Genomic DNA, 20,421 nt, shown 5'->3' on the forward strand with positions numbered 1-20,421 from the left:
TCAACGATAAAGTTTACTCCCTCCAGTTCCATAATTTTTGACGTTTTGAACAATGTGAGGTTAAACTTTTATAAATTGAACTATTAATAACTTTAAAAATATTAAAAAATATTAAAGATTTAATGGCATGCATACGAGGATTTTATGTGGTATTGATGATTTGATTCTTGTACCACAACTTTTAATTGTACATCCAATTTATAATCGGTTTCAACCACTGTATTTCTATTAATTGAATGACAATTAAAGACCTGTATTGCTGAATTGAGTCCCAAATTAACATAAGCTGAATTGTTTTCAAATATGAACATAAGGATATCACATACATGACACTAACCAAATTTATCATTAGTTTAATTATTAATCAACATTTTTGGACAACGCTTATTTCTAAATCTATAAATAAATATTCTTAATATGCTGCTTCTATTGGTTAATGGGAGATCACCGTTAAAAATTAGTCATGAATGTCCCCTCTTAAGAGGTGGAAATACCATGTCTTTATTTCTCTATTGCCTTTAAACATGGGTTCCGTATCAACATACATGTGCCTTTCAAGGACAGCGTTTAGTGCAATTTTAACGCCTAATTCACTATCAGCATCTTTACAGATGATTGCATCAGTAAGTAGAAATTTGAGCACTATTGTCAACGGTGGTTTCCAAAAGGGCTACCTCAACTAAACCATATATATGCCCCTACTATACTTGTAAAAGCTTCTCAATTCCCTTTAGAGAAAGCAAGAAAAGATGGATGTAATGAAAATAATTCTTCCCATAAAAACATAGTTGTTTTTTTCATTTTGTGTAGACATAATTTGTTTGTAGTATTAATCAGTACCACTACAACAAAACCATTGTTTTAAGACGTTTCACTTAAGTCATTCTATAAGTCGTCTCTTTTTTATAAGTGAAATTGAAATAGGGACGATGTTTGAGACGCTTTATTAGTTGAGGACATAGTTTAAGACGCTTTACATGTTAGCACAAAATTAAATCGTTTAGAGACGAATATTGAGACGTTTTTGGAACGTCTCATGTGTAGAAATGAGTTTTGAGACGTTTTTATTATATCCGTGTCATCGTTATTAGATAATATATAATTATTTATATAGAAAAAGAAGAAAATAAACACACTGCTCCTAATCGTCATCATCAAATACCATTATAATAATATTATAATTATTTGGAAAAAAATAAATATTTAATATTCAGTCTTAGATTAAAAAAGAAGAGTACCGCTACAGGACGCATGTTTGCAGAGTTGCAATATAAAAAAAACTATCTATTTACCTTCAAGATTGTCACGTTATTGACTTGGTTAGTGCATGAACTTTGCAACCTGCAGGTGCTGTGTTCGAGCCCAGATGAAAGCATTAATATCAAATATATTAAGATGTGCGTGCCTATATAAAAGCGTCTCTATATTTTGTAGAGATGCAATTTACACGTCCCTAGCAACGTCTTAAATAATATAGGTACGCTTTAAAAAGCGTCTCCATAATTCTGAGACGGTGCAAACAGAGACGATCCTACGACGCTTTATAAAAGCGTCTTAGTTATCTGTGCGAGACGAAATAAAACGTCTCTATCTTACAAATAAGATGTCTCCTTTGGGTTGTTTTGTTGTAGTGTACTACCCGTTTTATGGTATAGATACAATATTCTCTTTTGTTGAGTGAGGTTAATCATTAAAAAAAGGAGAGAATCTATTCTACACCACTGAGTTTGTTCGAGTTCAACGATTTACCATCAACATTGTATTTTTTTATAATATACCGGCGACTTTATCAATTGTTCTATGATACGCCATTAGACTGGACAATCTTTTCAAAAATACCCAAAATACCCTTAGAGACATACAAGATTAACAATTGATTTATCTCATCTGAATATTAAAAAAATATGAAAATTTCTATGTGGCCTCCTTACACAATATGGAAGTTTGTATACAAGTTTCAAGTTTTTTCTGATATATTTAGTTTTTTGAAGAAAATATTTTTATGTGGAATATGAGAGAGAGTTTGCTAATAAAAGAGATAATAGCACAAAAATATCTTATGTAGTATGAAAGATGATTTATATTAAAAACAACAATATACAAGTATTTTATGTAGCATATAACAGATAAGTTATATTTTTTATAAAAAAATAGAAATGTAACAAACTTGAAACTTCTATACAAATTTCCATGTTGTGTAAGAAGGCCACATAAAATTTTCATATTTTTTTTGAAACTTCTAATGAGAAAAATCAATTGTTAACTTTGTATGTCCATAAGGGTATTTTGGGTATTTTAGAAAAGAAGGCTCAACCCAATGGCATATTGTAGAATAATGGATAAAGTTGCCAGTATATTAAAGAATGTGACAATGTTGTTGGCAAATCGTTGAAATCGAACAAACTCAGTGGTATAAAATAGATTCTCTATTAAAGATGTATCGCTAAATAGATATATGACCGTAACCATGTTTAGAGTATCATATCATTAAATCACATTTATATTTTGATAAAGATCTATATTTTAGCGTCTGGTTTGTTTTCATCACCTCTTGTTGATAATTGCATGAGGCACCTTTACTAATTTTAAAATGTACTTATTTTCCAAAATATTTACAATAACTAATTTGTTGGAGCGCACTTATAGCATACATTCATCAACTATCAAATATCAATTATGCCATATTAGAATTCCTTGACTATAAAAAAATATATCATGAGTAGTTTAATGCACATGTTATTTGTTGGTTTGTTACCGAACCAATTTGGCAAAGAGAAAAATGTTTGGATTAAGGGGCCATATAGGAAGATCAATGCCTAAAAATACCAATGAAATAGTTCTGAAAAGTCTAAAAAAACATTTGAGAATATTAGTCTCCATAGATTAAAATTAAATCATATATAACTGATAAAACATAATGTTGTTTTGTTTTCACACATGTAGATTTCAGTTAGTGTTATATATTTGTCAAATGGTATTTGACACCATAAAATATGATGTGAAATTATTTCAAAGATATGACGAAATTAATTATTATAAGTCGCCTAAATTATTTGAAAATTATTATAATATTAATTATGATACGTCAGCTCCATGTGTTGTAATGTATTTAGCATCATAATATAACTATGATAAGTCATCAACATTTGAATACAACGGATTATAGTTTGAGCTTATGATTTAAAAATAATTTAAAATGAGTGTATAAATACCTTTGATTTGATATTTATATTGATCTAGTTTAACTTGCATATTTGGAGTAATAAATTTTTTTTTATAGCATAGAAAATCCTATTTTGACGACTGTCTATATTATTTTCCGATGGCTGTACCAACGTACATATGTATTTTTTTGAACTTTATGGCTTTTTAAAATGGTATGTACATATATTTCTTTGTTTTTTAATCAAATATCCGGTAAACAGTTTCTCTTATATACACAAGAGATTAAAAGGAAGCGGGCTAATGTAATGCTGTAAAATAATAGGTTCATTAATTTATGTAGAAATCGATGGTGAAATTACGTAGTATCACGTGGTGCTCTAAGAGCGCTTGTAGAAGCACCAAATGATCATATTTGTAGAGTAATAATTTTATTTTTATAGTATAGAAGATCCTATTTAAAAAGGCTTTGATGGTTATAACATTGTACATATATTTTGCTTTAGGCTTTAATCTTGCGTACATTGGTACCTATCCTTTGTTTTTTCACGGGTGAACAGTATATTATTTTTTTTGTCATTATTTTTTTATCGTATTTTCATGCAACGTAACGAAAGTAACTATTTGCATGTAGGTACGTAAATATTTCCAGTAAACGGATTATCTTGGATATAGAAAGCATAAACTTTTTAAATAGATCTAATCCGACGGTATAAAATAATGGGTCTACCAATTTAAATGAAAATCAATAGTAGGATTGTAGAATGCCACACGGCGGCCTAGGAGTGCTTGTAGAAGAGCCACGTGGCGGCTTAGGAGCGTTTATAAGATGTTTAATGGACTTGTAGTATATAATAGATAGATAGGTATTTTTAGGGCATGTTTGGTTTGGAGCCAAATTTTGCCCTACCAAAATTAATTTTGATAGTACCTATTTATCAAGCTTGAAGCATTTAAATTTACATTTCCTCAAAACCCCACCACCTATTTATCAATTGCTTTCAACTGAATTGTTAAATTCGAAACCCTATATTGGAAAACCGTTTAAACGAAATTAAAAATTGAATGCTTGAAACTTGTGGTACGAGGAGTTCACCTAGGGCTTTCTCTACACAAGAAATAGCTTGATGTTGCCGTTGACCCATAATGCAGCTTGTGCTTGGTGGCTAGGGTGGGAGAGAGAACTAGGGGTCTGTGGGATCCTTCGCAGGGAAGAAAAGGAGACTTGAGAGCAAGATAGACTCAATGCAATATATTGATCTCAGTGTGCAGAGTACATATATAAGCACATCCTTTCCTAACCACTCAACCAACTTATTTATGTAGAAACAGAATCGGGAAAGATATTGGCTAGATAGCAAGAGATGAAGCATGCCAAAATACAAAAGATACTAACCCTCTCACCCGTCATTCTATTAAAGAGAAGTTCCAGTGGCGGATTGGAGATGGTAGTTTGGTGCGATTGTTGTAAGACCCTTGGCTCGGTGGGACTGCACCGGATAGAAGGCCCGGCGGGTGTCCGAACATTGAGACTAGAACGGAACTCTGAGAAGATGGTACTAGACAAACCCTTGGTGAAGATATCCGTATACTGTGACATCGTCGGGACATGAATACACAAACAGAGCCGACAGCAACATGATCATGTACAAAGTGTAGATCAATCTCCACATGTTTGGTTCGCTGATGCTGGACTGGGTTGGTATGAATCCTTAGCTAGTTTGCATATACAAGAACGAAGTATGCTTGTGAGATAAAAGAAACTGATCGAGTTATTCTCTGTGTATGGACAAATCCTTCCATTGATAAAATAATGCAAATACATGGAATATGTTAGACTAACTACAGATGTAATTTGGTGCAAAACTCTTGTTGGACCTTGTGTACAATAGAAGATGGGTGAAGTGTTGAGGTTGGCACAGGGAACATTGAAAGGAAACATATCCTTGGAAACTAAACCTGCTAGCTAGCCTTGATTGGTAAGTGATCAATGATGGATGGATGGGTTAATTCTGGTTCTGGGTGGCAGCTGGCCTTGGGACATACTTGCGGAGCCAGATCTGGCGATGGCGGATGGAGATCTTGACGAGACGCTCTCCGTTGAGCACCAGCTGCACAAATGCCTCGCTCCGGAAGATGATTCGCCCGTACATTGGCTGTGAGCCTCCCGCTGTCTTCTCCATCAGGACACGCACCACGCAGTCGCCCCACTTCCTGCACGTATATATTAGTCGTTGTCAATGCCAATGCATCAATCCATCCTGCATGCTGCATTCTTTGCTATGGGACCTAGCTGCGCTATGGGGAGGATTGCAGACTCACTGCCTGAAGTAGTCGAAGATCTCTTCACGGTCGATTGGCGCTCCCCTGGAGAAGGTGATGAACATGGAGCGGCAGTCCTCCGGCACGGCAACGGAGAGGCAGCTATAGGCCGCCATCAGCTCCGGCGGGTTGCCGACTAGGCCGGTCTGGTAGCGGCGGAGCATCTTGTTGAGGTGGTTGTTGAAGATGAGTGAGCCGACACCGTCTAGGATGTCGGCGACGCCACGCACCACCAGGTCCTGGTGGAATGTGAAGAAGCGCGGGTCCACATCGCCGTCCTTGCAGAGCGCGGAGATGAGCGGGATGGCCGGCACCACGGGCTCCGGCCCGCGGAGGCAGTCCAACACCGAGTTGGCCTCCGCGGCGACGAGGCTGACGGCGGTGGGGCTCAGCCCGGGCAGGTGCTGGATGGCTCGGACGTTGCACTGGTCCAGCCACACTAGCAGCGCCACCGCGTTGCGCGCCTGCTCCGGGTTGCTGCCGATGCCGACGAAGCGGTCGTAGGCGGTGCGGGCGTCGCTGTACATGTACAGCACGTCGCGGACGGTGAACATCTGTCTGGCCATGATCAGCGTCGTCGTCGCCTTCCGGAAGCTCCGAGAACTAGATAGCTTAGATTCTTGTGCTGTGTGTGGAAGGCTGCTAGGTAGCAATAGCTCAGGATGATGGAGAGCTGAATGGGGCTAGCTGAGGCCTGTATTTGTAGCCGGTGATCGCCGGCGAGTGGTTGCAAGGAGGAGTTGAGCAAACGGACGTGTTCTCACTACCTGCCTCGCATGGCAACCTTTGGCCTAGCTTAGCCAAAATAAGGAGGAAACGAAACAGGTACGATGGTTTGAAACGGTTGCCGCGTCGGTCTCCTCTGCTTTACGATTTGTGCTTCTCTGGCCTGATGCCCATTTTTTGTTTCCTCTTTTTTTCATGTCCTTTTTATATGAGCTTCCTCTTTTATTTCCTAGTTGCGCTCAAAATAGCAGCTATGAATGGATCAACGGGATAGTGCTATCGTATGTATATTTTGGCGGTTAATTATACCTTGATCATGCATTGTTGCTAAGTATACCTTTATATATCGTCCTATCTTTGTCTTCAGTTCATATGTATCTTTGGCTACAATCGACTTAATCATTATTACTTGCCTTTATCAAGTCATGGCAGGACATCAATTTTGAAGGGCAATTCGATCATATTTTTCATGCATATACACATTGCCACGTACACATACATATATAGATCCAGTTAGCACAACAAACGTTCAAACTCCATTACATCTGTAAATCCATATATGCTATGACCCATTACCAAATAAACAAATCAAATTCCAATTTAAAATAAATCTGTTAAATGCTCCACACATTGCTCTAGAAAGCCACATTACTAACAGTTGAAAATGGCAATCTCTAACAATTTGTTGAACCGCTATATAGACATTTGATTATGCTTGGGTTGGCGTGAATAATCTCTAATTGTTCTTGAACTACTATTGAACCAATGATATCTAACTGTTCACGAGCTATAAAGTATTACATTTCATATTGGGATAATTAAAAGGAATGCAAAAGTTACAACCGGTAAGATTTGCTTGTCATTGTTAGTCGTGCCCAGCTGGTTGATCTTGACATCACCATGCCAGAGGGGAGACACCAGAGCACCGAGCAAGGACATCTTGACCCATGCAGTGTCATAGTCATCTCACCATACCTTTCTAGATCTAGAATCGTAGAGCTTGGAGTGCATCTAACATTACCATATCACCATACCTTTCCAGATTTAGGATCCTATAGCTTCGAGCTTGGAACGGGTAGATCTAGCATGTACCGAGCTTGGAGCGGCCAGAGCCATTGCCTTCTTGATCACACGAGAGCAATGAGGAGAGGAGGCCTCAAGCCATGCTCTGTTGTTGCCATCATAGTGGCCCTCCAAAGATGTCACCATCATCGTACGTACCATGTTTGATCTGGTAGCCCAAGCTAGAAGCTCTAGATCGACATGGCATTTTAAGCTCGCCAACTGCATCGAATCAAGGAAAGGGTAATGGTGTACTCTGTGTCTCTTGGTGAACAAGGGGAGAAGAGGCGATAGTGCATGACTAGCTTGGATTCGTTGACATCACCAAAGGAGGTAGCAGCCTGGATGGCAATGGATTGGAGGCCTGCGTGAACTTGGGTCTGGCAACTAGACAAGTAGTGGCGGATGAGGGGCAAATAATGCAAAAGATGGCAAAGCTAGGAGTGGAAGATAGATGTGCCTCGGGAGCCCAAGGAACAGGACTATGGGAGGATAGAGGCGAAGTGTGGTAATATAGCCATATAGGTGGAGTGGTTGGAGTGGGAGCACGTCGATCTTACCTAATATGTTGTTCTTGATATGAAGCCATGACAAATATGATATGGTTCTTCATAAGGTTTGTTAAATACACAAAGTTAAAAAAACAGGGTCAAGTTAGTAGTTTGCCTTTGGAACAGTGTCAAATGCACAATTGTCCCTAAGTAAATACTCCGTCCATCTCAAAGTGATCATCATATATGTTTATGCACCAGGACCAAGAATAATTTAAATCGCATCAATCAAAACACCATGCATACATTCTCCCACAATGCATGCATTGATTAAAACGCCATGTCTAGCATGCATACATTCTCACATGCTTCATTAATTGTATTCCGATAAAATCCGTGTCCATGCGCAGGTTATATGATGATCAATTTGAGAAATTTTGGATTTTATTATAAGATGATCAATTTGGGAAGGAGGGAGTAGGCTCTACTGGAAATGGCGTTCTTGTGTGCTATATGTGGAAATTACTTAGTTCGATTGTCATTGTCATGAATAGATTATTTTGCTATAGAAATATGGAAAAATCATAGTGCACCATTATAATCTCCATATGCTACCTTTTCATTAGAGAAATATAATTGAGATTTGAAGGTAGAAGGGGAAAATGCCATAAAATCCTTAGGTTCATGAATAGTTCTGGTTGTTCTCAAATTTGTCATCTGGTCATGCAAACATACATTATACCCAGGTTATGGCAAAAAAGTTCAGGCATGAACATACTCTTGTTATGGACCAAAAAATAGTCAATCACATTGGCATACACAAGCTCTGGCTCTTAGACTACGTATTTACATGCTCAGGCCGTGGCCAAATAACCAGTTGCAGTAGATATGCCAGATTTTGATTAAAAAAAGAAGCAAGCATACATTCACCGATCAAGGCTTGTGTACATTATGTGGATACACAAAATATGAGCTGCTTCTGAAACAGGATCTGACAAGTTCCACGGTTATTTCCTTACGCATAGCCTCCTGAACATTTTCCGAAACAACGTACAACTGAACTCTGATCATTACACAACATCATGTATGATCGTAGAGGGCTTTTCCAACTCTAAAGTAGGTCCCTCCCCTTCTACAATCAATGTGGAACTATTCAGCAATCTCCATCTTCACATATTGGTTCCTCAACCGTTCACCACCCCTTCACCGTACTCCAATGGTACCTCGGGTGTATGGCCTTGCAGGCCGCAGACACCAATAGTCCATCAGGATTTCACACTCAAGTGTCTATCATGTCAAAGATGTTGAACTATAGCTAGGCTCTTATACCAATTGTAGAATCGTAAAGAGCAGATCCTACACATTAGTATTAATTCTTATAACGAGATTTAGTACATATTCACTAAATCAATATTACTCTCCCTTCCAGATGATGACCGACCTTAGTACATACATGGTGAGTGAGAACTAAGCAAATATATGCTAATCTTTAACGGTTCTTTGTGTTAAACTGTTATAGATCAAACTAGAATGGTTATAATTGAGAACCGTTAGAAATGTGAATCCAATGTTATATAGTTCTTGATCAAGAATCATTAGTTATTATCTGTAACGGCTCTCAATCAAGTACCTTTTTAATATTAGGCAAGATCAACGTGCTCCAGCTCCAGCCACTCCTATATTACCACACTCCACCTCTATTCTCCCACCCCCGCAGGCTTTCGAGGCGACTTTTCTCTTTCTCAGTTGAGGTCCTAGCTAGATCCACCATATCTTCCACTATTTACCCCCGCCCCTTTTCCCCTTTCTAGATCTAGGCTCACACTGGACGCTCATCCATCACCATCCCCTTTGCTCCCTCCTTTGGTATCTTAAATGAGTCCAAACCAGTTAGGCATTGAGAGACAGACGGCACCCCCTCCATGGTACGGTGATGCATGGTACATCTTTGGATGGGCCACTATGATGGTGACATCAGAGATTGGATTGAGGCCTCGTCCTCTCCTTCTCGCTCTAGTGTAAACTGGAAAACAAAACCTTTCAGATTTGACCACTCCATGCTCGGCGGTGCCTGCTGGATCTAGCCACTACAAGCTCCAGGGTCCTAGATCTAGCAAGGTATGGCAGGACAACAATATCAATTCCTTGCTCAACGCCCTTGGCCGCCGCTCTAACATGGTGATATGACGAGATCAACTAGCTAGGCATGACAAACAACAATAAGCAAATCTTACCGGTGCGTATTTTCTTTGTATTTTTTTAATTATCCCAATATATAATATAATAATTCATAGTCTGTGAATAGAGAAAATTGATTCAGTAGTAGTTCAAAAACAATTAGAGATTATCCATCCCAATCGTTAACCAAATATTTATAATGGTTCTAGAAACTGTTAGAGGCTATCATTTTCAAATATTAGTAATGTGGTTTTCTCTATTATGCGTGGCAAAATTTAACATGTTTATTTTTAATTGGAATTTGATTTTTATTTTTATAATAGCATATGAATTTACATATATGTAGTGTTTGAACGTGATAGGTAAATCTATATATGTATGTGTATGTGACTGTGTATATGCATGCAAAGAATATGACCGAATTACCCTTCTAAAAATTGTAGTAATGACTTGATAAAGGCAAGTAGTAATTATTATCGATTGTAGCCTAACATATGTAGGAACCAGATAGACAAAAATGGGGTAAAGATAAATTTAGCAATAATGAAAGAAATATAATTAACAGCCAAAATATACATATCTCATAGCACTATCTCATTGATCCATTATTCATCGCTGCTAGTTTGAGCACAACTAGGAAATCAAGAGGAAACTCAGAAAGGAAAAAAGAGGAAAGAAATGAGCATCAGGCCAGAGGAGAGGCTGACGCGGCAACCATTTCAAACCATCATACCTGCTTTGTTTCCCTCCTAATTTTGGCTAGGTCAGAGGTTGCCATTTGAGGCAGGTAGTGAGAACGCGTCCGTTTGCTCTCAACTCCTTGTAACGGCTCGCCGGCGACCAGCCGACCACCGGCTACAAATACAGGCCTCAGCTAGCCCACATTCGGCACTCCACCCTCCTGAGCTATTGCTACCTAGAAGCCTACCACACAGCGCAAGAAGCTAAGCTAGCTGAGAAGACGACGTCGATCATGGCCGGGCAGATGTTCACCGTCCGCGACGTGCTGTACATGTACACCGACGCCCGCACCGCCTACGACCGCTTCGTCGGCATCGGCAGCAACCCGGAGCAGGCGCGCAACGCGGTGGCGCTGCTGGTGTGGCTGGACCAGTGCAACGTCCCGGCCATCCAGCACCTGCCCGGGCTGAGCCCCACCGCCGTCAGCCTCGTCGCCGCGGAGGCCAACTCGGTGCTGGACTGCCTCCGCAGGCCGGAGCCCGTGGTGCCGGCCATCCCGCTCATCTCCGCGCTCTGCCATGACGGCGACGTGGACCCGCGCTTCTTCGCGTTCCACCAGGACCTGGTGGTGCGCGGCGTCGCCGACATCCTCGACGGCGTCGGCTCGCTCATCTTCGATGACCACCTCAACAAGATGCTACGCCGCTACCAGACCGGCCTGGTCGGCAACCCACCGGAGCTGATGGCGACCTACAGCTGCCTCCCCGTGGCCGTGCCGGAGGACTGCCGCTCCATGTTCATCACCTTTTCCAGGGGGGCGCCCATTGACCGTGAGGAGATCTTCGACTACTTCAGGCAGTGAGTTTTCAATTAATCCCTATAGCTCAGCTAGCTCCCATAGCTAATTAAGCAAGCACCATTCATGCATGTATGCATTAACCTTGGCAACAATAATGTATAAATACGTGCAGGAAGTGGGGCGACTGTGTGGTGCGTGTCCTGATGGAGAAGACTGCAGGAGGCTCACAGCCGATGTACGGGCGGATCATCTTCCGGAGCGAAGCGTTTGTGCAGCTGGTGCTCAATGGCGAGCGCCTTGTCAAGGTCACCATCCGTCACCGCCAGATCTGGCTCCGCAAGTACGTTCCAAGGCCGGCTGCCACCGAGAACCAGAATTAAAACATCGATCCTGTCCATCATCGGTCATTGCCGTCCATCCATCAATCAAGGGCATGAATAAGCTAGCTAGTAGCTTCCATGGTGCCAACCTCAATATTTGGCCAATCTTGCATTTTACACAAGGCTAATCCTTCACTAAATTACATCTCAGTCAAGTCTGACATACACCATGTATTAGCATACTTTTATCAATGCATGGATTTTTGCATACATAGGGGAACATTCTGACCCATCTCTTTTGTCATACACAAGCATACTTTGTTCACGTATGTGTTTTATGCTACATTAGGAAATCCATCTCAAGATACATATTGCTAAATATGTGATCCAGATTCGTAGATATGTGTCATATCCCGTACTAGTTTGTTTTTTATGGGACGGAGGAAGTAAATGATATGTCTCTAGACTGGCGTAGCGTATCCATTTGTTTTGCTGCAAGAGCAATACAGTTGTTTAGGTATTGGGTTCTAAGCCGCACATAGGCTGGCTCTTGAACTCCTGTTAGAACTTTATTGGCAAATTTCAGGAGGAGAGCAGTGCGCTGTTGGTTCTAAATCTGAAATACCCAGACCTCCCTGTTGATCTTGTGAAATGGCAGTATGGTAAGCTACAATTCAATGTCCTCCCTAAATCTTGATTTCGCCATTCCATAGAAAGGATCGTCTAAGGTTGTTGATTGCCTCTATAGACTTTTTGGCCATTTGCAGCAAGTCATAAAGTATGTCAGAATGGCTGAGAGTGCTGAGTTTAGTTACCATTATCAATATATCTCCTTCTGAAAATAGACTCGGTATCCAACCCAACTAATCTCTAATCGATCAATCCTTGAAATGATTGGCATCAACATCATGTGTGTTATCTTGGTTGTTGATGGTGGTAATCCCAGGTAGTTGCAGGGTAAAGAGCTGAGAAGACATTGTAGAACTTGAGATATACCAAGGCAGCTAGCCTCTTCCTAGGTCATATAAATTGGAACTACTGTACTCTTGTGGCAATTTACTTTTAATCCCGAGAAGCTGGTGAAAGACTCAAGTATCTGTTGTAGAATTAATCATGTCTTGCTTTGCATCTCTATCAGTGTGTTATCGGCATATTGTAGAGTGGGTGGAGCTCCTTCTATTCGTAGTGGGTGGGAAAGTACGTCTTCTATTCTCATAAGGTTATTGAATCATTTTTTTTAAAAAAAACAACTGCCATAAGAATGAAAAGTATAGATGGTGATAACGAGTTACCTTGACGACTGAATGTGTTGACCCGTTGTCCCCATTCATTAAAATTATTGTCTTTCCAGTACATATACATACAGGCGCTTTCATGCATTATGCGTATCCATATCCGTCGGATTTCTAAAGACTCATACCATAACGTCGTTTCGAATGGATTCGAAGCGGATATTATCTGATCTGTTTTCACCGTTAGATTCAGTAGTTGTTCAAGAACAATTAGGATTAGTCATCCGAATCAAAACCAAATGTTAGAAATTGTTAATATCATTATTTTCATCTGTTAGTAATGTGGTTTTCTCTAGTCTAGTAGTGTGTGGAGCATTTAATAGCTTTATTTTTTAATTTTCATATGTATTTACATACATGTAATGCAGTTTTAACGGCTGCCCTGCTAGCTAGATCTATATATAGATATGTATGTGACTGTGTATCTATGCATGGAAAAAATATGAACGAATTAACCTTCTAAATTTAAGTCCTGCCATGACTTGATAAAGGCAAGTAGTAATTATTAAATCAATAGTAGCTAGCCAAATATACAAATGAATTAACTGATCACAGGCAAAGATAGAATAAAGATATATTTAGCAACGATATTGAATGAAATATAATAATAACCACCAAAATATACATATGATAATATCTCACTGATTCATTTCTACATCGCTGCTTGTTTGGGCACAACTAATAAAGAGGAAACTCATCTTAAAGAGAAAGGCAAAAAGCGGAAAGAAACGGGATCAGGCCAGAGGAGCAAGAATCACACACTAGAGGCCGACGCATGGCAACCATTTCAAACCATCGATCAAACCTGTTCCTCCTTATTTTGGCTAGGCCAGAGGGTTCCATGCGAGGCGGGTAGTGAGAACACGTCTGTTTGCTCAACGTACTACTACTCCTTGCAACCGCTCGCCGGCGACAAATACAGGCCTCAGCTAGCCCCATTCAGCACTCCTTCATCCTGAACTATAGCTACTTAGCAGCCTACCACACAGCACAAGAAGCTAGCTATGGAGCTAGAGCCAGGGGAGCTCTCCCCGCCCGCCACCGGCCACTCCGGCCATGGCGACCTCAACAGCCCGCCTCCGGCCGCTCCGGCAGGGGCGTCCAGTCCAGCAGCCGCATCCGCTCAGTGTTCCTCTGGCTCCTCCTCTTCGGGTAGCCAGGAGAAGGTCGACTGGGATTTTAGCGACGATGACGAGGTCGTCGAGTCGCCGCCGTCGCCCACGCGCCAGATGGCCGGCCAGGCGTCCGCTGCCCATGAGGCTTCGCCTCTAGCTGCACCCCGGCAGAGCGTAGTTAGTGCCCCATTTACTGCTTCAACCTCAAGGAAGGAAGGCAGCGGAGAAGGTGGAAGAAAAGCCGTCTCCTCCGCCATTACTCCTGCTTCTGCTCGGTGTCTGTTTCCTGTGGGGGAAAGCCCAAGGAAGCAAGCAAGACTAAAATCAGCTATTGTTGTTCCGGAGACGAGAAAGTTAAGCGTGTTTAATCGATTGAGTAAAGGCGAACCTGGAGCTCCTTCATCAATCTGGCAAGAGGTGAAACCGAGATTTTGGTGGCGCCAGGGCAGGGCACCTCTTCCGGCCACGGCGTCCAGGCGCCCAACCACCGGAGTAATTCCGGCCAGGCGCCCCTTCAATCCAGCAACTTCAGGCCGTTGCTTGCGTTGCCTCGCTCAAGACCACAAAATTGCAGACTGCAGAGACCCTCCCAGATGCTACATTTGCAAGCGCAGTGGCCACATATCTTCTGGTTGCCCTTCAAAATACAAGAACAAACCCTCAATATTTTCCCGTATCTACTCCACTCATCTAGCGCCACCCTCCAAGCAAGAAATCCCCAATCCCCTTGCCTTCCCTCCACTGACTGGCCGCAAAGCACCAGTGCGCGAAAGGCTTGGCCCCAAAATGGATTACATACCTGGGTTGCCGGAGAACCGTCCTGCTCGTGGTTATGCGGTGGTTGTCGCTGACGCTGCAATGGAGCACGAAGCTATGCGGTTGTACAACCATGGGACCGTCATCAAGGCCCGGCTGCCCAACTACGACGTCAGCGCCAAGGAGATGGCGCAGGCGTTGCAGCAGCAAGTGGGAACTCCCATCTTCCACTTGAGGGTGATGCGGCACCGTCCTGAGGACTTCTTCGCGTACTTCGACTACGCAGAGCATCGTGACGAGGCGGTGGAGGCGGGCTCTGTTCGTGTGAATGGCATGGAGTTCACCATCATGTCCTGGAGCGCTGATCGGGGAGCTGAACTCCAGAATTGGTGGTACCACGCTCGGATCTGTATTGAGGACCTCCCTCTACCGGCCTGGACCAAGCAGGCGGTGCAGAAGGTGCTCGAAGATGTCTGCATCGTCGACCGTATCGAAGAGGACACCAAGAACAGAGTCGACACTGCTGCCTTCGCCTACTGGGTGTGGATGCAGAACCCCGATCTCCTTCCTCGGGTGTCGGTCTTCACTCTTTTCCCGGCCGGGGCAGGGCAGGTGCTGGAGACGGGTGGCATGCCCACGCCCGGCCAGGAGGTCGCCTCGGCACCTCTGGGTCGCGTCCGCCATCTGCTCATTCATCTTGACATGGTGGAGGACTGGAGGCCGTTGCCGGCGAGGTCCTCAAACTCCGGCGGCTCCACAGACTCCGATGATCCACCAAGGCGGCGCGTGCACCGCTTTGACTGGCATTTGGGCTATGAGGACGGTGTTTCGCCGCCGCCGCTGCAGCCTCCGCAGCCGCCACTGCCGCCACTGCCTGTACGGAGACTTCACGAGTTGCGCGGGCGGCCGGAACAGTGGGGCATTGACTTGCGTAACCGGCTGTCGCAGCGAGGTCAGCAGGGCGGCTGTCGTGGCCCGCTGGTGCCTCGCCTGGAGAGGGAAGAAGACGACGACGACAACTTTGGCGGCGGCAACGGATGCGCTCCGGCAGGCCGTTCTTGGACTGATGTTCTCTTCTGTCGTGGCCGCTCAAGGGAGCCCCAAGGCGGAAACGACGGCCGGTACCGCAGCCGCACCCCCTGTGGCGGCAATCGCCACTTCGCCGGCCATCGGGTGGGTCGCTCCCCAGCCAGGCGCCCATCCAGGCCGCCTTCTCACCGCCGGCGCTCTTGCCGGTCGCGCTCGCCAAGCAAGGGGCGCCGCGCGGTCTCGGAGAGTCGCTGTCTTCGCGGGCGCGCTTCCCGAGGTGGCGGAGGAAACGACAACGACAAGACGAGCAGCAGGCTTGCCTCTCCTGCCTCAGGCAGGCCACCCAGCGGCGCAGCGCCAACACCACCAGCGCACTCTTCTGCTGCCCGTGCTCCTCTTCTCGTCGATCCCGCCCTCTGCTGCTCTGTCCACGGCCAGGTGGTGGGGGCGACACGGGAGGGGGAGGACCCGATGTTTCTCGAGCTGGCAGTGGCGGCGGCGTTCCACGCGGAGAAGTCAGCGAACGCATCTACCCTAGAAGCTGGGGCGTCAGTTCTATTGGGTCAACGGCTCCTCTTGGGCCGGTGGCGCCTCTTGGACTAGTTTCTCCTGGGCCGGTGGCGCCTCTTGGGCCGGATGGGTCAGCTGCGTCCCCTGGCTTGATAGCTTCTCCTGGGCTTGGGCTTCTCGAGCTGGTGGGGGAGCAAATGGAAGGCACGGCGACCCAGCCCATGCAAGGAGGAGTTGAGCTGTTTTTTGCTCCTCTGCCGCCGCTGCTTGTGGCAACACCGCCGGTGCGTTGTCGCGGGAGGCCACGCAAGAAAGTTCTGCTTCCCAGTCGTCATAGCAAGCGTCTCGAGGCACGGCCATCTCCGGTTCCAGTCTCGATGCGAGCTCAGGTTCGCATTATGAAAGAGATGAGGGTCCTTAAGCCGGGAGAACTGGTAGGTGATGAGGCAGTGGCTGAGTACATCAAGCGCTTCCAGGATCCCTTGCCGACGGTCGTGGTGCAAGGGATTCGCGCGCTTACTGGGTTGGACAGCGGCAAGCCTCTGCCGCCGGATGTGACAGAGGAGGCTGATGGTGCCACGCCGGAATGGGTCTGAGCTCTGGCTTGTGATGAGTGCTGTCGTAGTGTCGTTGATGAATCATGTATCTCTGTTCTTTAACTTGTGTAGTGGTCCTTCAGACCCTTCGTCAGCGATTAGCGCTGTTACTATCTGTTCGGTTGCTGTCATTTAGACTATTAGCGTTGCCAATGGCACCTAGCCTTAAGCTAGGTTTTAGTGCTCTGTTGATCTGTGTTACCTGGTGGTTGGCCAATCATAGGAGTAGTTGTTTTGGTCAGTTGGAAATGAACTACTTCTCCATTTGTGTACTATGTAAGTGGGCTGTTGGAGCAATGTATTGCCATTGGAGTATGTTGATCGCACTAGTGCACATCTCTAGGAGTTACTTATGGTTCAAGAATGATTGAAGGCCTCAAAATTCTGAATTGGAATGTCAGAGGGTTGAACAACCCGGCAAGGAGAGAGGCTATCTGTGAGGTTGTGAATAATGCGGGTGCGAGCATACTTTGCATCCAGGAAACTAAATTAGCTAACATAGACCAGTTTTTAGGGCGGGAAATAGGTGGTTCCCGACTGAGGTGTTTTGAATTTCTCCCTACTGATGGTGTAAGAGGTGGTGTAGCAATTTTCTGGGATGACACAAAGGTGCAGGTCGACAAGACACAAATTCATACCTTTTCCGTTTCAATTAGGGCCCAAGTGATAGGAGGAAATGTCCCTTTTATTCTCACCTCCGTATATGGGCCTTCGGAGGATGAACATAAATCAGACTTCCTTGCAGAACTGGAATCGTTAGTGCCGCAGCCATTGCTGCCCTGGGTTGTTTTGGGAGACTTTAACTTGATTTGTGAAGCAAGTGATAAAAATAATCTGAATTTAGATAGGAGAAGGATGGAGCAATTTAGGAGCACTCTAAATAGATGTTGTCTCAAGGAGTTCAAGCTCCAAAATAGGAAATTCACATGGAGCAATGAGCGGGAAGCGCCTACTCTGGAAAGAATTGACAAAGTTTTTTGTAATATTGATGGTGACATCCTGTTCTCCAACCACACACTGCAAGCCCTCTCCTCATCTTGTTCAGACCATTGCCCTTTGCTTCTTGCTTCCACTGTAAGCCCACCCAAAAGGGTAGTCTTCCGCTTTGAAAATTTCTGGGTCCGGGTGCCGGGATTCATGGAGGTAGTGCAACAAGCCTGGTCATCTCACACTTTTGGTGGACATCCATTTACAAAACTCAGCCACAAATTGACAGCCACCGCTAAAGCTCTCAGGAAGTGGAGTAGAAGTCTGTTTGGAGAGATCAAAATGCAATTTCACGTGGCTCAGGAGGTGATTCTCCGATTGGATTTGGCCCAGGAAGATAGGATCCTTACTGCTGATGAACACCAGCTCAGGAAAGACCTCAAGCTAAGAATTTTGGGGCTGGCAGCAGTGGCAAAGTCGAAGAAAAGGCAGAGATCGCGATTGACATGGCTGAAAGAAGGGGATGCCAACACAAAGTTTTTCCACATTCACGCAAACTCGAGGAGAAGGAAAAACCACATTCACCAACTCCATACAACAAGTGCTATCCTGACAGAACATGAGGAAAAAAGTGAGGCGCTTTTCAACCATTTCAACTCAATCCTAGGCAACAAGGAGGCGCGAAATTGCACCTTAAATTGGAACACGGTGGATCTACCACAGGTTAACCCTGATGAACTAGATGAACCTTTTACAGAGGAGGAAGTTTGGGCCGCTTTAAAGCAAATGCCAGCAGAAAAGGCCCCAGGTCCAGATGGCTTTAATGGTACCTTCTACAAGAAATGCTAGCAGCTAATTAAACAGGATATCATGGATGTTTTCCAGTGTTTGTATAACCTGTCAGGAGGAAACTTTGGAGCACTCAACAGAGCAGCAATTACCTTGCTTCCAAAGAGGAACACCCCTACCTTGGTGACCGATTTTAGGCCAATCAGCCTCATTCACTCCGTCGCCAAGCTGATATCCAAAGTTCTAGCAATAAGGCTTGCCAGGCAGATGGATGGCCTGATCTCGGTTGCACAGAGCGCCTTCATCAAAAAAAGATGCATTCAAGACAACTTCCTGTATGTTCGGAACGTGCTCAGGAACCTAAATGCCAGCAAAAAGCCAACACTTTTTTTCAAGCTAGACATTGCTAGAGCTTTTGATTCGGTCTCCTGGGAATATTTACTTGAACTGATGCAAAACATGGGTTTTGGCCCCCGGTGGAGAAATTGGATCTGTTTGCTCTTTTCCACCGCCACTTCCAAGGTAGTCCTAAATGGAGACCAGGGGGAATGCATTGCACACAGACGTGGCTTGAGGCAAGGGGACCCCCTATCCCCCTATCTCTTTATCCTGGCTATCGACCCCCTATAAAGGCTTCTACATCTAGCGACCGAAGGTGGGCAACTAACCAACATCGGAAGTCGCCATGCTAGATTGAGGACTTCGCTTTATGCAGATGATGCAGCTGTTTTTCTCAACCCTGTACAAAGCGAGGTGGATGTTCTTATTACCATGCTTAGGGACTTTTGGCAAGGCAACAGGGCTGCACGTCAATCTTGGAAAAAGTCTGGTGGCACCAATTCGATGCCAGGAAGTATATCTGGACGACGTCTTGCGTAGTTTTTCGGGGGCAAGAGCCAGCTTCCCACTGACTTACCTAGGGCTACCACTCACTCCTGGCCGCCTACGTAAAGTGCATTTCCAGCCTCTCCAGGATAAGATCAAAGGTCGGCTCTCGGGATGGAAGCCATCATTGTTGTACGTGGGGGGGCGCCGAATTATGGTGAACTCAGTTCTAAGTGCCATCCCAACTTACACCCTCACGGTGCTGAAACCACCGAAACAATCTCTTCAAGAAATTGACAAAGCAAGAAGGCGGTTCCTGTGGGCAGGTAACGAGAATATGCATGGTGAAAAATGCAAGGTCAATTGGCTTAAAGTTTGCTCACCTGTCCAGTACGGTGGTTTCGGGGTTCCGAACTTAGAAAAGTTTGCCAGAGCTCTTCGACTGAGATGGTTATGGTTCGAATGGAGGACGCCAGAGAAGCCTTGGATAGGGACTGAAACACCCTGTGATGAATTGGATAAGGATCTTTTCGCGGCATCAACGAGAGTCCAAATTGGTGACGGACAAAACGCGAGCTTTTGGGAATCAAATTGGATTGGTGGCCAAAGCCTAAAAAGTCAAGCACCGAATCTTTATAGGCATTCGAAGAGGAAAACCCGCACCGTCCAGGACGCCCTGCAACAAGGAAGATGGATTAACGACATCCGCCACAACCTCACCATTCCCCTTCTTGATGAATTCTTCCATGTTTGGGAAATTTTAGCCCGTAACACCCCACAACTAACAGAGGGGGTACAAGACTCGATTGTTTGGCAATGGACAACTAATGGGGAATACAGT

At 44.3% G+C, this 20,421-nt stretch overlaps 3 protein-coding genes across 3 annotated transcripts; 2 read left to right on the forward strand and 1 right to left on the reverse strand.

The window, feature by feature from the left end:
• Positions 1 to 5,168: 5,168 nt before the first annotated feature.
• Positions 5,169 to 6,050, reverse strand: LOC127752716 (uncharacterized). The gene is made up of 2 exons (XM_052278111.1): positions 5,485 to 6,050; positions 5,169 to 5,376 (listed from the first exon to the last, which is right to left on the reverse strand). The coding sequence occupies exons 1-2, from the start codon at positions 6,048 to 6,050 to the stop codon at positions 5,169 to 5,171; spliced, it is 774 nt and encodes a 257-aa protein (XP_052134071.1).
• A 4,864-nt stretch (positions 6,051 to 10,914) lies between these two features.
• Positions 10,915 to 11,801, forward strand: LOC127752717 (uncharacterized). The gene is made up of 2 exons (XM_052278112.1): positions 10,915 to 11,480; positions 11,594 to 11,801. The coding sequence occupies exons 1-2, from the start codon at positions 10,915 to 10,917 to the stop codon at positions 11,799 to 11,801; spliced, it is 774 nt and encodes a 257-aa protein (XP_052134072.1).
• Positions 11,802 to 14,037: 2,236 nt separating this feature from the next.
• Positions 14,038 to 16,536, forward strand: LOC127752718 (uncharacterized). Its single transcript, XM_052278114.1, has one exon. The coding sequence runs from the start codon at positions 14,038 to 14,040 to the stop codon at positions 16,534 to 16,536; it is 2,499 nt and encodes an 832-aa protein (XP_052134074.1).
• Positions 16,537 to 20,421: the final 3,885 nt, after the last annotated feature.

Source organism: Oryza glaberrima, chromosome 10 (genome assembly GCF_000147395.1).
Source record: "Oryza glaberrima chromosome 10, OglaRS2, whole genome shotgun sequence".
Taxonomy (NCBI): domain Eukaryota; kingdom Viridiplantae; phylum Streptophyta; class Magnoliopsida; order Poales; family Poaceae; genus Oryza; species Oryza glaberrima.